The 17,701-nt window shown below is 40.5% G+C and overlaps 1 protein-coding gene across 2 annotated transcripts in view; it reads right to left on the bottom strand.

The window, feature by feature from the left end:
• Hpse2 (heparanase 2 (inactive)) overlaps positions 1–17,701 on the bottom strand; it is a 436,035-nt gene that overhangs the window by 415,494 nt on the left and 2,840 nt on the right. For both annotated transcript variants that reach the window (XM_048338506.1, XM_048338507.1), the window contains exon 2: positions 17,025–17,182. In XM_048338506.1, the coding sequence (XP_048194463.1) occupies positions 17,025–17,182 (158 nt within the window). The remainder of the gene's footprint in view (positions 1–17,024; positions 17,183–17,701) is intronic.

Here is a 17,701-nt window from a genome sequence, read left to right as displayed (position 1 = left end):
CTGGAGATTCTGACCCCTACTCACCATAGGCAGCTACTAAGAGTTGTCCCATTTAACTCTTGTCTATATCTAGTATTTTTCTTGTATTTTGTCCCTTCTGAAGAAATAGCCAAAGATAACAGGCATCTGAGCATCTGTGAACTCCTTCACAGGCAAACTGTGATTCCTCAGGAAACCTTATCACAAGAGTATGTTGACATTAAGCTTGTAGATTCTCCACAGGTAGGCTACTATAGGCCCACATTCCAGCAGACCCAGCATCCAGACTTGTTCCAGTCGATGCTGACTAAGGAATCCATTCAGGCTTCAAACTAATCCTGTGGACCAAGATTCCAAGCCAACCCCTATGGCTCCCAGATGCAGGCTACCACCAGGCCAGCACCCACATATCCAGTCTCCACACTGTCCCCAGTGGATCCGGCCACCATTTTCACACACCAAACTGGCCCCTCTGGAATCAGGCTCTAGGCTGTCTTAGGGGTGTGTGTGTGTGTGTGTGTGTGTGTGTGTGTGTGTGTGTGTGTGTGTATCATCAGAAGGAAATGAATGCATCAAGCAAGTATTCATGGATATGGAGTAAACAACAGTAGTAGGGGACTTCAATGTCACACCTAAACAACATTATAAACCAAATGGACCTAACAAACAGAATCTTCTATACAACAGTGATAAAATAGACATTGTTCTCGCATCCAGACAGATCATCCTCTAAGATAGATCGTATGGTAGGTCATAAAAGTTTTAACAAATTTAATATTTAATAAATAAGTCTTAACAACTACATCTTTTTTAACCACAAATATTAGAAATCAGCATTAGGAGGATTTGGGGGAAATGCAAAACTTCATAGAAATTAAACATCTGCTGGATAAGAAAGATCACATGCATCCCAATATTACAGCTCATGGAACTAAGAAACAAGAACAAACTAAGACTAAAGTTAGTGGGAAAAGGAAATAATAAAACTAGAACTGAAATAAATGAAATAGAGAGTAGAGAGGCAATAGAAATGATAGATGAAACTAAGAAGTGCTTTTTGAAAGCTAGCAAAGCTTTAGCTGAATTGAGAAAAAGAAGACTCAAAATTACAAACTAAGGAGGAAAAAAATAAAATTTCTAACACAGAAACAGGATCCTGAGAGAATATTACTATGTGTAGTTATACATGAACATATTAGATAATCCAGAAGAAATAAATTTCTAATTCAAACACAATTTAATACAAACAAATAATAACTTTGAATTATTAAGAAATAATCCAAATAGATTTTATAATGAGTAAGGAAATATCACTAATAAAAAAAATCTCATCAAAGAAAAGCCCTGGATCAGGACAGTTTCACTGATGAAACCTACTGACCATTTAAGAATAAAAGGCCAATCCTTTACAACCACTTCTGAAAAAAAACACAAAAGAGAATACTTCCAAACACATATAGCAATCCAGCATTACTCTAATACTAACACCAAACTAAGATGCCACTAGAAAAGTATTCCTCATAAACAAGGATGCAAAAGCCCTCAACAAAGAGTTAGCAATGTGCCAAAAAGACTTTGTTATCCTCATGAGCTAAAAGAACCAAAAATATTCATTTAGAGAGAAAAAATTGCAGTAGGTATCAAAATAAGAATACGTAAAAATGAGACTTTTAAAGAAAGTAAAAAAAAAAAAAAGAGAGAGAAAAAACGTACCACTGGGGTAAATATTTTAGATGTTTACAGTTCTTCCACTAAGAAAGAAATATGACTTTGCCTTCAGAAGTCTGTGGAGGCATGGCTCAAAGGGTGGAGCACCTGTCCAGCAAGTACAAGGCCTTGAGTTCAAACTCCAGCACCACCAAGAAAGCATACGGTAATCACACAGATCTTACCTTACTCAGTGTCACAGTCAAAAGCCAAACCTGAGGTTTAGAATGTTTGTGTGCTCTCCCACGGGCATATGTGCTTGGGATACACTTGTTTTCTTATTGTTGCTATTTTTATTTGTGTGTGTGTGTGTATGTGTGCGTATGTAGACAAAGCAGTAGTGGTAGGAGGCAGCTAGCCGTGAGTCATGGCAATATGCAAAGTGAACCTAAAATGGAGAAGATCCCAAGGTCTCTGGGAGAAAAAAAATACTGTAATTAAACGTCCTGACTCCCAGGTGACCCCAGCCCTGTAGACCAGACCTAGAGAGAGGAATGTCTCATAGGCGCCCGCCATGAGTACTCACTCTGGAGATAAGCTGCTTGTAATCTATAGAAAGTGTCTTCATTACAGGTTCCTTAGGCTGCGTTTGCAGCCACAAACAAAAAGCAGGAGAAATGCCTAGCATCTCTGTTTTCCATTTTTTTTTTTTTTTTTTTTTGGCCAGTCCTGGGGACTGGACTCAGGGCCTGAGCACTGTCCCTGGCTTCTTCTTGCTCAAGGCTAGCACTCTGCCACTTGAGCCACAGCGCCCCTTCTGTCCATTTTCTGTATATGTGGTGCTGGGGAATCGAACCCAGGGCCTCATGTATATGAGGCAGGCACTCTTGCCACTAGGCCATATCCCCAGCCCCTCTGTTTTCCATTTTGTATTTTTCATTCTAGGCTGTTCTCTCCGCAGTCATTTTGCCAGAAAACTGATTGATACGATCTCAGTGACAAGATTCTGAACCAAACTGAAAGGAATAGCAGATTACCTCCAAATGAAAATAATTACCCGCAATAACTAGGTGGCACCTACCACAGGAGGGATCGTCCCAAAGGAACCAGATTGCTCCCCGAACCAGAGAGAACCAGAACAGAGATAATGACCAACCACTACACACCTGTAACTGAGTCTCTTTATGCATACCTTTGCCCCTGCCTTTAATTCCTCCTCTATCTAAACCTAACACTCATGTCTTTACCTCAAAGATGGATGAAGAAAAATGAAAGCCAAGTCCTCCTATGACATCATGCTTTATAATAAATCTCCTTTCTCTGCTACATTTTTTCTTAATAAACTTTCCCCCATCACTTTCACCATGCTCTGTGTCTTATCTGAATTCTTCTCTCTCTCTCTCTCTCTCACACACACACACACACACACACACACACACACACACACACAGAATGCAAGTACAGAAGTAACACAGGAAAGTGTCAGGAACTAAGTACGGGAGCTAAACTGCAGGGGTTGTGGGGCGGGGAATAATATCCTGACTCTGATATTTATCATTTTGATAGACCAGAAACTTACCCTCTCTGAGCCTCAACTTCTTCTTCTACAATGTGGAAATAACAATAAGCACCATAAAATTACATGAAACATCAAAATGTTTAAACATAGTAGGCGTGTTAGTTCAAGAAGGGGGAAGACCATGAGTTGGAGGCCAACTTGGATCACATATTAATTTCTATGCTAGACTAAGCTATACAGCCAGACTCTGTCTCAAAAAAAAGAAATAAAAAGAAAATAAAGAACAAGAAAAACTAATCTGCAGAGTGTAAAGAAAATTATACAAAGCACATATCAAATAAGGGTTTGCAGTTCCCAAATATATTTATGATTAAGTTTGTTTTCTTTTTATTACTGAATTCTAACCATTGAAAATGGGCAAAGGGTTTGTTTGGATATTTCTCCAAAGACAGACAAATAGCTAAGAAGCACAGGAAAGATACTTAAATTCATATCATTACCCACCAGGGCAATATAAACAAAACCACACTGAGATAACATTTCACAGGCACTAAGAGAGCTAGAATCAAAAAGACAAAATAACAAGTGTTAACAAAAATATAGAGAAGTTGACAGCTTTAACACTGTATACCGGCTACCATTTCAAAAGTAAAATGGTACAGTCAAAGGAAGCAGCTCTGTCATGCACCTACCATGTGACTACGCGTATCTGTTCACTTGTTGGTAAAGGGAAAGGAAAGCTCAGCTCTCCACACAAGCTTATCTATGAGTGTTCTGGAATGCAAATGCTCACTTGGCTAATACAGTCTGGGGTACATAGTGTCACATAACTCAACAATAAAGAAAAGTGAGGGTCAACAACTCCATCACAAAGGATCACATGAGGGGCTGGGAATGTGGCTTAGCGGTAGAGTGCTCACCTTGCATGCATGAAGCCTTGGGTTTGATTCCTCTGCAACACATAAACAGAAAAAGCCAGAAGTGGCACTGTGACTCAAGAGATAGAGTGCTAGCCTTGAGCAAAAGAAGCCAGGGACAGTGCTCAGGCTCAGAGTTCAAGCCCCAAGACTGGCAAAAAAAAAAAAAAAAAAAAAAGAATCGCATGTATATGGACTATCCATATGGGAGACAAAGGGTACAAGGGTGGTGGTCTGGTATGGACAGAAGAGACTGGGGTTTGAGAGGAAATGGCTAATGTTTGCAGATTTGGGAAAATGTTCTAGAACTGTGATGAATGAATGCCCAGCTCTGTAAATAGACTTAAAGTCACTGAGTCACAAATTTTAAGTGATAGAAGTTGTGCCAAGTATAAATTACATCTCAATAATGCTGTTTCGGTACTAAATAAAGAAATGGGTTGGGCTGGGGATATGGCCTAGTGGCAAGAGTGCATGCCTCATATACATGAGGCCCTGGGTTCGATTCCCCAGCACCACATATACAGAAAACGGCCAGAAGGGGCGCTGTGGCTCAAGTGGCAAAGTGCTAGCCTTGAGCAAAAGGAAGCCAGGGACAGTGCTCAGGCCCTGAGTCCAAGCCCCAGGACTGGCCAAAAAAAAAAAAAAAAAAAAGAAATGGGTTAATAGAGCCAGTGCTTGTAAAGTATCTAGTCCAGTGTCAAGCACATTGGAAGTATTCAGTAGGTGAAGGCTGATATTGTTACAGATAGTCCACAAGAAATACATTTGATCTTATAAATATAGCTAGACACTGATAAGAATCACCTGATACAGAATCACCTGGACCCTTGACCTTCAAATTATAAAGCCATTCTGAAACTCAGGTGAAACTACTGACCTTCTTCTGACCTAAAGTTTTTCAATGAAAAACAGCAAGAAGTTGCCAAAGGACACCTGTGAGACCTTCCTTGGAGGTCTTTCAACTGTGGTTTATTGCTTCTTTCTTGGTAATTTGGCCTTATTTCTGCTAAGTCATGATAGAGTCTGTCATTTTCCCACAAAAGCAAGTTCTAAGAGGGCAAAGCCCTTTCATCTCTGAATGATAGAAGGAAGCCTATTGCAGAGCTGGGACCTAGCAGGTGCTTGCTTGAACAAACTGAACTGTGAAAGTGCCTGGATTTCTTGACACTTCTCAGCTCCCCAAACTTCTGTGTCAGCTCCTTTATGAAACAGAAGAAAAGAGTTTGGATAACCCACCATTTTAACAATGAAACCACATCCCTACTTGATGGATGAGAATTCCTCAAGAAATGAAGTCTTACTAATTTCAACAAATCTTGATGTCCCAAAGGTTTTCAACAACAAGAAAATAAGCCGCATTGGGTGGTTTCTGTCCTTGAAAAGCCTAGAACAGCCTATACTTAATTGATTTGCTATCGTCACTAAAACAAAATGGATGAAGAAGTCCCTCACACTCTCTACTTTGCTGCTGCCTATGAGTGAACATTTTATCCTTCTGGATTCCATAAACTCTAATGTTAGCAGCCAATAACAGAGCTCTGCTGCTCTGCGCATGGTCCTTGGAGCCGGCAGCCCAGACAACACATGCAAGTTGGTTAGAAATGCAACACCTCCTTTTCAGCTACAACTTCAGATGATGACTTGCACATTAAAAGTTTAAGCATGCTGTGTACCTGCTGGCTACACTTGGGCTCTAGGCTTTGACTATCAACACAGATCATCCTGGGGTGTCTTAGACAAATCACTTCATCCATAGCTTCTTACCCTGAGAGGCGTGTTTAAACCACTTGGGGAGATTGCTTTACATTGGAATGCTGACACTGCAGCCTGGAGATGTTTCTTTGGCCTAAGACGCAAATGATTTTTCAAGTTCCCTTAGCTAATTCTAGTGGACAATCAGCAATGGGACCAGTGAATAACCTATGCTTCCATCATGTGGGACAACTCAGAATACCTGCTTCAAGGGAGTGTGAGGACCAAATCTGATCACTTTCACAAAGGCTGTTGGTCTAGTTGTTGGGTCATTTCAATGATCAGTAAGTGGTCATGGTGATTATCAGACCTGGAAACTTAGCAATAAATACAGCAGAGATAAAAAAGTATAGGCTTCAGCCGCACGCTTGTGACTCACACCTGTAACCCTAACTGCTCAGGAGCTGAGATCTGAGGATCACGGTTCAAAGCAAGCCTAGGCAGTAAAGTCCTTGTGAGATTCCAATTAACGACTCAAAACCCCTAGAAGTGGAGCTGTGGCTCAAAGTGGCAGAGGGCCCAGGCCCTGAGTTCAAGCCCCAGGACCGACTAAAATAAAATAAAAAGCACAGGCTCAGATTGTGTAGTCCTATTACTACAGGTAGGTACCTGCCACAATCAAAGAATACATAATCCCCAAGGAAAAGTTTTTCATGGCTGAAAACTGTTGATTGCAGCTGCAAGGCAGCTCTGTGTCAAGTACGGGGCAAACCACCTTTGCCAAGTGTCAGAAAGGCCAGCACCTTCTCGGGGAATTTATTGATGAAAACAGTGAGGGGAAGACTCTTTCAGCAGTTCCATAACACAGGAAATCCCTCTTACCACACCTTCCTGATTTATGCTGGTTCTTGATCCACACCACATGTGTCCTCAGCTCTCTCTGCCCCTACCCAGCCCTCCCCATGCCCAAGTTTTTCAAGGGGTCTGTTCCACCTTTAGGTGATGAAAACTTAAAACCTGTGCTTATAACTTCTATGAGAAATTTCATTTGGGAAGCTTTCTAAACTTCAACTTCATTGCCATGAGGAAAACAGAAGAAAACAAAAGACCTCAGTCATCCTCTGACACAAAAACCGCGGGTGAAGACATTTAATAAGTGTAAGTTTTCGGCTGGAAGTTGTTGAAAATCCTGACCTTTGGACTGGAGTGCCATTCATTTGCTTCTGCAAATGTTCTATGAAACAATAGCATTTATTTTTCCAGTGGTTTTAGGTTACGTGTTTGGTTTCACCTGTGGATTTTAGCTTGGCCCCGCCTGGCCTGTCATTCCTTTTGAATTCACATCACATTGGATTTGCTTTAAGTTCACTCTTCCAACCAAAGGGGATTCAGAAGGGCTAGACGAATAAGCTCACAATCTGATTTTCCAACAATTACCAGAAAATAAACACCCTGAGAAGAGCATACCTATCACACCACAAAGAGAGACCCAAAGATTTATCTCAGTGGTGCCTACATGCATTTTCAAATGTGCACGGTTTAGTAACCATGTCACCAGAAAGTTCTATTTCCTCCTCTTGGCCTACTCACTATGGGCCTCCAGTGCAGCAAATGAAATAGATACCTCCTCCCTTTCACTGAGTACATTGTGATGGCTGATGAATGTCTACATTTAAAAGTCTTTTCAGTTCTTTGTTCAAAGTCTCAATGATACTAGCATCCTGCAGACCACTCTCAAAATCCCTCTGTCCAGGATGCGGGACTAATCATAGCCTCACCTTGGACTTGAGGCTCAGGCTAGAGGGGTTCTGGGATTTAAACCCTAGGTCCCCCAAGAAATGCATTCTGAGGCCTGTTTAAAAGTTTGCCAGTGAATCATAGAAGCATCCAGGATTAAAGTGAGCCCAGGACACCAACAAGCAGACAGCACCCCTTAGTAAAAAAACAAAGCAGCAATCTAGCCTCCCAGATGACATCCATTCAGAGCAGTCTAACACTGCAGATCACAAGTACCTACATCCGTTCATTTTCACAGTGTGGAGGGAGGACCTTTCAATGGCATGCTTCATGTACAGATATCTGGCTTAGCTGGACACCAGTGGCTCATGCCTAGAATACTAGCTACTCAGAAGGCTGAGATCTGAGGATCACAGTTCAAACCCAGCCCAGGGAATGAAAGTCCATGAGACTCTTATCTCTAATTAGACAAAAGTGGTGATGTGGCTCAAATGATAGAGAACACCATTTTTTAGTGGGGGGGTGTGGGTGGGGGGGATCCCAAGTGAGGGCATGAAGGCCCTGAGTTCAAGCCCCATGATTGACAAAAAAAAAAAATAGTACCAGACCAGAATTACTGAGTTCTAATCCCACGATATACACTTGGTCATGTTACTTTCATGAATCTGTTTTCTCACAAAATGGAGAAGCCTGCATAATACTGTGCATAATTGTTATAAGGATCAGAAGAGCTTTTATCATCTTTTAAAGAATGGTTCAAATGTAAGGTGCAATTATTTCTCTCCTGGACTGGTCAGGAAGCTATTCAAAAATGGCTATCTTTTGCCTTGTTTAGTCTATTTTTTTTAACTAAGGCTTATTCTGTGTCTTCAAAAGTCTCTTCTCAGGCTGACTAGTATTTAAATTCATAAAGCAGCTTCAAGGAGACAAGCAACATGGAAAGGGCATCAGGAAGTCCTTGGCTGGTATTTCCTTGACATCACAGTTCTGTACTATTTGAACAAAGAGTCAAAACATTTGTAGTGTCACTTTCTGTCTATATCCAAAACTTTATAAAGCACTTCGTTTAGTAAAAAGAAACCATACTTTGATGCATGATTAGTTTGGGATTCGTTTTACTGTAACCATTTTCTTGACATTTAAGATGAGTATGAGTGTGTAAAACAAAAGAAAAGAAAAGATGTTAGGGGAAAAAGCAATTTAGATCAAGTTTTAATGTGGAGAAATACGAGACTTCAACACTGCTTTGTTATAAATTATAGACAAATAGCAAACAGATAGTTCTTTATAAACAAAGAAGAAACAATAAATGAGAATAGTTATTACAGCTCGTCCACATTCAGAATACTCTAGCCATTGAAAAACAGACCCAAACACTATACTCATAAATTGATATGTTGAACTGAAACCCTTTGTACAACTATTGTCTTAAAGATAATTTTTTAAATAAATAAAAAATATTGGAAGGAAAAAAATTAGTCAAACAAGGAAAGTAAAGCATTCTTTAAAAAGGAAAGAAAAGAAAAACACATCAAAATAATCAACTAAAAGGTTTTCTACGTAAGTATACACAATAGACTATGACTAATAAGTTTACAATTCTATATTTATCTGTGTGCATAGAAGAAGGTTAGAAAAGGCAAGAAGTCCGATGATGAAAAGTAATTATAGGTCCAGGCACTGGTGGCTCATGCCTGTAATCCTAGCTACTCAGAAGGCTGAGATCTGAGGATCAGGATTCAAAGCCAGCCTGGACAGAAAAGCCCATGAGACTCTTATTTCCAATTAACCACCAGAATAAGCTGGAAGGAGCTATCACTCAACTAGTAGAGCAGTAGCCCTGAGAGAAAAGGCTCAGGGACAGCACCCAGGCCCTGAGTTCAAACCTAGGACCAATCTGAAGAGATCTGTAATTCATAGCATATTATAATCAGACACTATATGTAGCCCAAAGAGTCAGGTTTGTTGTTTTTGTTTCTTCTCACAGCACAGGAAAGTCTCAAGAGACTAGGCTAATAGCATTCAATCATTACAAGAACTGAGATGGGGACTGAAGAAGTCTCCTTGTGAAGCTCATAATAAGATATAAGCCTACAGGTTTAATAACTGATACCAGCTCCAACTCACTAACTAGGGGGCCTTGGGCAATTTGTTTAACCGCTCTGTGCTCTGTGCCTCAATTTCCCCACCTGGCAAATGAAATAAGAAAGTTACTGCAAAGTGTTCATAAGCAAATTAGATGTGTTAATGCAAATAAATTGTTTAAAAGATACTTGACACATAATAAACTCTCAATAAAATTAGGAATTATAATTATTATATTATTACTATTATTAAGCCACAGAAAAACATCTATTCTCTCATAGTTATTTCAGAACTGATCTGAGTGATTTATCTTTTCCCAGCTTCCAACCTCACTTTCCATCCTTGGAGACAAAGATTAGTCTGATTAATGTGGAAAAATCGTATTATAGAACCTTGGAGACAAAGATTCGTCTGATTAATGTGGAAAATTATACTATAGAACAATTCAAAATTATATATTGAATATGTAAGACCAAAGCACTTTGAAAATGTAGTTATGGTTTCGCCCTCTTCATGGCCTCAGTACCTAGAAGTCCTGGTATAAATCATGAATAATTAAAAATTATTATGGATTTGAGGGAAAATTGCTGGGGGTTTTTACTGTACTAAAGTTTAAAACAAACTGAATGGAATTTAATCCAGTTCAATGGGATCATGAAAGCCAAAGGATAAAAAGCATAACAAACTGTACAAGGAATTTATACTTTGAATGGTACTGCTCACTACTCTGGAAATGTGTGCTTAACTTCACCTAAATCATCATTCACCTACAGGAGAGAAAATAAAACGCCAAATTTGCTCATTCTCCTATCCAGTGCCCCTCATTGTCTCTCTCCATCCCTCCCAACCCCTATCTCTCTGTCACACAAGTGCATACACACACACACACACACACACACACACACTGCTCACAGTTCCAATCCATTAACGTAGCTGAAAAGTTCATAGATACATGAAGAAGCATTGAGAGTAAGATTGATGAAGAACTCTCAGAAGTTCCTGACTCCCTGAGCCCTTACCATGAGACTGGAAGACTAAGTAGGCCCAGGAAATTGGGGAAGAAATAGGTTTGTTGGTTTTTTGTTTTTTTTCCTCTAAGGTCACCATCTCTCTGGACTTAGGAAAATGTAAATGAGAAATTCATGCACAGTTTATGTTTTACAGGAAATGTGGTAAAGTACCTATGTTTCCCAAGACCAAATTACACAAAAGTGGCCACCATTGAAAGATTTGCTGGGTTTTCTGATGCATTGAAATTAATCAAGCCACCTTCGCATGCAACCAGCCACTGTTTCCTGATCTCTACCATTTAGGGCATATGTGCAAGCCCACAATGACTAGTGGTGAGTAAATAACACGGTAAGTAGTTGTGAAATACCACAGTCAGATTTGCAGAAGCACTGCAACCTACATACAGCTCACATTCAGAACCAAGGAACCAAATATCAGAAATATACACAAAGTGTATTCACTTTGTCTCCAAAACACAGAATAACACACACATATAAAGCATCTGGTGATTACCAACACCTTTAAATAGAACATTAAGTTGTTGCTGGAAAACTGCAAAATGCCATGATGAAGTTGGAGTGGAAGCTTTCCTTATGCCCAAAAAATCTAGTTTGGGATGATATTGCTAAAGAGACTCCAAAAAATACTAGTACATGATTTATACTTGGACCACACCCATCTTTCTGACTCAAGGTCAAACACAGGTTTGAATCTAGACATAGTGGACCATGTTTATGATCCCAGATCTTCAGAGACTGAAGCTGGATGATCACAAGTTCAAGTGCAGCCTGGAAACTTTGTGAGAACCTGTCTCAAAGTATAATTTTTTAAGATCTAGAAAATTATCTCTGTGGTAGAACACTTTTGTAGTTTGTGTGAAGCCCTGGGTTCAATCCCTTATACTAAAGAGGGCGAAAAAACAAATACATAGAACTTAATACCTTCTAATAAGTAAATTAACAAATATTGTAAAACATTACTACAAGGGTACATATGAATGATCAAGCAAATTTAAAAAGCTTTTCTTATTTTATAAGCCTTGCATTTTAAGAATCTAATTAATAATACTGTTCTAAACCATGTATCTTTTAAGTATGTTTCATACCTTAAACTTTATTAAGTGTGGTTACTATAAGACACTTTAGTGAACATAAATGCAAGAAGGAAGATGGGGAGCGACAAGTGCCATTGAAAACCCACTTTGAAAATATGTCCTTGGGGCTGGGGATATGGTCTAGTGGCAAGATTGCTTACCTCTTATACATGAAGCCCCGGGTTTAATTCCCCAGCACCACATATACAGAAAACAGCCAGAAGTGGCGCTGTGGCTCAAGTGGCAGAGTGCTAGCCTTGAGCAAAAAGAAGCCAAGGACAGTGCTCAGGCCCTGAGTCCAAGCCCCAGGACTGGCCAAAAAAAAGAAGAAGAAAGAAAGAAAAAAAATATGTCCTTGGGCTGACGATGTAGCTCAGTGGTAAAGCCCTCGTCTAGCATGAGCCTAAGTCCTAGATTCCATCTCCATACCACAAAAGAATGGAAGAAAAGGAAGGGAGGAAGGAAGAGATAGACAGAAAGAAAGAAAGAAAGAAAGAAAGAAAGAAAGAAAGAAAGAAAGAAAGAAAGAAAGAAAGAAAGAAAGAAAGAAAGAAAGAAGGAAAGAAAGAAAGAGAGAGAGAAAAGAAAGAGAGAGAGGAAGGAAGGAGAGAGAGAGAGGAAGGGAGGGAAGTAAGAAGGAGGGAAGGAAGGAAGGAAGGTAGGAAGGGGGGAGGGAGGGGTTGGGCCTTGAAAGTGCTTTATGTGGTTAATCAGGAAGGGTATATTAAGAGGTTTATAGGAACATCATGGAGTAGGAAAAGTAAACAGACTGAAATGTGGAAGTCTTTGAATGCCACATTGAAGAGTTTGGAAACTTTACTAGCAATCCTAAGATAATTGATGTTTTTAAGCAAAGGGATATGATGAATATAAAATCTTAGAAATATTAAGTTGGCTTCTTTGACATGCATAATAAATGGTGCACATCTTCATTAAAGATGTGGTTATAGCCATAAAGAAATGTGCATGCAAATAAAGCACATTGAATACATAACCAAGAAGGGCAGAGTACGGCAAAATAAATGTAAGAGCACAAGATTAGCCAACCATTTCTTTCCTGGGAACAAGTGAAGCATAACACCACACAGAACAGAGACAAAGCTAGGCACAGGTAAGATGTCCAGGGTTTGACCTGGTTTATGCTTTCCCCACCGTCACCAAGTTTGTACAGAATTCAAATTGCCAGAGCATAGAGTGAAACAAGTCAGTTGTACCAAAGTGATACGAAAACACACAAATGTTTTAATGGGTTCAAAAAGTTATTTGGAAAATGGAAGCCACATGATTTTATTGATCGCATTACTAATTCAGAAGAAAATAACAACAACAGCAACAAAAATCACATCTGAGTAGAAATATGAATGAGGTGGCCAGAGAAACGTAGGGGGTTTCGTTTGTTTTAATATAAGTATAAAATAAAACTAAGATCTCTCTCATCTAATGTCTCTCATCACCACACAAACAGAGCCTTCTTAAATTCTCACCTGGCTTGCTGCCTTAGCCTCTCCATAGTGTGTGTGTGTGTGTGTGTGTGTGTGTGTGTGTGTGTGTCTCAATGGTTTTGTGTGTATGTGCACATGCATGTGCCTGTCCTGGGTCTTGAACTCAGGGCCTGTGCACTATACCTGAGCTGTTTTGCTCAAGGCTAGCTAGCACTGTACCACTTTGAACCACAGTTCCATCTCCACTTTTAGCTATTTGTTTTGTTTTGTTTGGAGGGGGTGCTTAATTAGAGATGAGTCTCACCACACTTCCTGCCCAGGCTAGCTTCTAACCAGGATCCTCCGATCTCAGCCACCTGAGTAGTTAAAATTACAGGCGGGATAAACAGCCACGAACACCCAGGGCACATATACCCTTAATCCTCTCAAATGATTCCTTCAACCAACCTTGTTCCTTCTGTATGAACCTCCATCTTTTCTAGTCTTACTACTTGATTCTACTTTAGAATATTAAGTATATGTTATACATTTCCAGAGGGTGCCTTTAATAAAAATCAAGCCCCTGCAACCTTCATGTAGTACTTAGCAGCCAACAAAATATTTTACACACCTCACCTCTTGGAGTCCTCATAGAAGCAGTGCACAGCAGGTATTATCAGCAGCCACATGTTAAAGAAAAGCAGTAAGTAAGCCCAGAGCCATACATTCCTAACTGATAGAGCCAGGCTGACTTGTAAGCGCTCTAAGTCCAAATTCCACATTTTCTTCACTATATGATTGAGTTTCATAAAGTGCCAGTGGATGTATCTCATTACTCAAAATGTACACTGTTATTCAGTACTATGTTTAAGTAAACACATTTTAATAAGGTGCTTTGATGGCCAAGTGCTTATTATGAGACCATTTACTAAGAAAACCTAATTATGTTAAGATGTTCATGATAATAATAGTTATCACTAGCTGAAAAGTAACATACACATACAGATATGTATATGTGTGTGAACGTGTACACACACAGACACACTGTTTGCAAAATTTTTGAGAGTATACCAAAAAGTTTTTTGCCTTGGATTCTGCAATGAAACATGCAGCAAATACAATATGGGTGATTTAAGGCTATATAAGCATCAAAGGGCAGAAAATAGGACATTCCTACTCTCTTTAAGTCTGCTAAGGCCTCAAATACTGATATAGTTCAGAGCATCTTATTACCAGGGAGACATAAATCAGGAGGAGTTCAGCTAGAAGCAATAAAACAGATTAGTGTCTGAAAGGACTGACTTTAAAGAAAGTTTCAAAAGAATTAAATCCAGGTAGTCTAGATTTAAAGAGAGAACGAAGAAAGATTTAAGAGGGAATTTTTCTTAAAGCCATTATCTACACCAAAAGCAGAAATTATTTTGAAAAATAAATACCTAAAAACTTGAGATTCACTCATTGTAAATATTTGGAGAATATTTATAAAGACAAAATTGGGGAGAAATTCACAGGCAAGAAGCAGATATACTGTGTTGATTGTAGCCCTGTCCACAATAGCAAAGTTATAGGATCAATTAAGGTAACTACCATCGGCAGATGAATAAAGAAAATGTGGTGTCTTCAAACAACGAAGTTTTATTCAGCCATAAAGAATGAAATTGTGTCATTTTCAGGGAAATGGATTGAATGGGAGACCATCAGTAGGAGGAAATAAGCCAAACTCAGAAAGACAAGTACAGATTATTTTCTTTCATATGTAAACCTAGACTTTTTGAAAAATCATGAAAAGAAGAAAGGGTACTGTTTGGCAAGAAGGAACCAATGGAAGGAGGCTAGGGGAAGGCAAGAGAGGTTTAGTAGGTGTGAGTGTAATGAACATACACTATATTCTTGTACAAAATATTGTAATGGAACCCATTACTTTACATTATTAATATATGCTAATAAAATGAATGAAAAAAGTACAGGATAGAAGAGTTCTAATCTCCAGATGTGATGAAAACTACATTCTTTACAGACAGTCCCCAGACAGAAAAAAGAAAGAAAGAAAGAAAAAAGAAAAAAAAACACAGGATTGATCTTGAGCTAACTAAATCCTGAAGTGGTAGAGAACTGACGACGATTTCTCAGATGTTTTCTCTTGTTAATATCTTTAATTCTATGAAATTATAGCCTCTGATCATTTCTTTTCACCCCATGATGCTCATTTCTCCTCTTCTGACAAAAGAAAATAAATTGTATCAGGCACTTTAAAAAGATTTCATTGTTTTCAATGAATAAGTAATATAATCTTAGACACAGGTTGGGAGAAAAAGGCCAACTTCTAAATTTTATAATATTCTTCCTACCACCCTTGGGGGGAAAAAATCCTGAAGCTCTTACAAGTTTTTCTACAAACTCAAGAGGAAGTAATTTAAGCATTTGAAGAAGAACTGTCCCATCAGGAAAACCATTAATATATCCTTTCTTGTATGTGATCACAGAGCTGACAGTGGCTCTGGGAGCTATAAGGCCCTGGGTCAAATTACCATCGGCGCTGCTGTTCAGGATTGTCTTTTACCTTCAGCATTTTATGCTGTGTGACAGCAGAATCTACTCACAGTCTACCTTTTTTTTATAGCAATGGCTTTTACCTTTCTAAAAAATAAAAACCGTCTAGTCTTAAACACCTCTACTCTTCAGCAAATGTTATAAAAGAGTATGTCTTAATCATGCTTCAAACTCCAGAAGCCACAGCCTTACACTGTCTCTGTCTTGCATGTTTTAAAAAGAAAAAAACACGTATTTTTTTTTTCTCATCCACCCTTGAAATAGATCCCAACACCTCTCCAGAATCCTATCCAGTGACATCCTGGAAACCACAAGGACAGTTCCTTGTTCAGCTGATTTATAAAGACAGATGTAACAACAAATCTCAGGGACTCTGAAAACTGCCCCTGACCCCTCTAAGAATAAAAACTGTAGCTTGCTCAGTAAGAGAGAGAGGGAAGCCTTCAAGAATGGACATATAACCTCTTCCATCCAAGGGTAACTGCTTCAGCGCATGAAGATACACCACTTCTCATCTCCTCTATCCTGATCACCCACGAAATTCATCCACATGAACACTAAACCTTTTTCAGAAATTTTTAAATACCATTTTCATTTTTCTTCTAGTAAAAAACGAGACTGCTCAAACCTAAAATGGTTGGCCTCCCACACGGGAATAGAATTTGGGGTTTTCCAAGCCCTTCTACCTGATTCTGGCAGGAAAGGGGGGAAAAAAGTTGACATTTGCAATGCTATTTTGGCACTGAAGAATCGGTTCGTGCTGGGGAGGAAGACCCCACTGCGGAGACTTTTTTTTTTTTTTTAAGCTTTCCTCAACAAAGAACCGTCTATGAGGTATTATTCCTGAAAACATTTGTGGGGACTTCAAAAAGGCTAAATCTCTGTTGGTTCTATCCTGGGAAGGCTGGAAATACGAAAACCCAAAAGGCACGCGTCTCTAGAATTTTTTGAATGAAATGTGACGGTCTCTTAAGGAGTACTGTGAACTTGGCTGGATTTTCTTAGGAAATCAGCTGCACCTCCTCAGAACTAACCCCTGGTTTTCTGCCTGTAAAATTCTTGGCTTTGGAAAAGGCCAGCAAACGGCTGGCAAAGTTGAATAAGGGCATTCTAGGGATCCCACCCCCCCACACACACCCCCACCCCCCGTGCACAATCCTGGCTCCCCTCACCTGCTGCCTCTAGTTTTCCAGGAAGTTTCCATCAAGGTCTTAAGGTCTTCTCCAAGTCTGACCCTACACACACACACACACACACACACACACACACACACACACACACACACACACACACACACACACACACACACACACACACACACAGCTTTCTCCTGTCGCCAAATTTTAAAAAATGGGGACCGAGTTTCTCACCATCCTCATAGTTTTTGAGATAGTAATCCGGACCCGGGCCCCCGCGGCTTTTCGCCGGGTTCCTCAAGTTCTGGAACTGCAGAAAGTCGGTCCTTTTGCCCCCGAAGCGCAGAAAGGCCGGCGAAAGTCCCCGGGCCAGGGTCACCAGACGCTTGGAGCTGCAGGGGTAGAGAAAGAGAGAGGAAAGGATCCCCAGAGAAGGCTGGAGCGGCCTGGGCACCCCAGACACGGACTTAAGAGCCTCTTCCGACCCCCCACACACCCACCCCTCCATCCACGCGGACCCCGGGTTGCTCGCGCGCCCCAGCTAGCTTTGCCCCTTTAGGCGCTGTCGCCCGCGCGCCCGGATGCCCGCAGGACCCCCCTCCCACAGACACCCCAGTGCCCAACAGACTGCTTTCCAAAACCTGAGCGACCGTGCGTGTGCGGGGTGTGTGTGGAGACTGGAGTGCACTTGTGCTGCGAACCTAGGGCCAAGGAGCAATTGCCTGGCTCCGGCCACTGCCTGGAAAGCGCTCCTGGCTGAGCCGCTCCGGGCGCGGACCGCCGGCCCTGCCGACGGCTGCCAAACTTGCACGCCGCGAGCCGGCGGGCGGCCGTGGCTGGCCAGGCCCCAGGGGCGGCGTCACCTCCGAGGAGCAGGTAAAACCCGGCCCAGGTTCCTTCAACCAGGCCCA

The sequence above is a fragment of the Perognathus longimembris genome, chromosome 2 (genome assembly GCF_023159225.1).
Source record: "Perognathus longimembris pacificus isolate PPM17 chromosome 2, ASM2315922v1, whole genome shotgun sequence".
NCBI lineage: Eukaryota > Metazoa > Chordata > Mammalia > Rodentia > Heteromyidae > Perognathus > Perognathus longimembris.
Note: the sequence above shows the minus strand (reverse complement) of the source record. Positions and strands in the feature narration are given on the sequence as shown.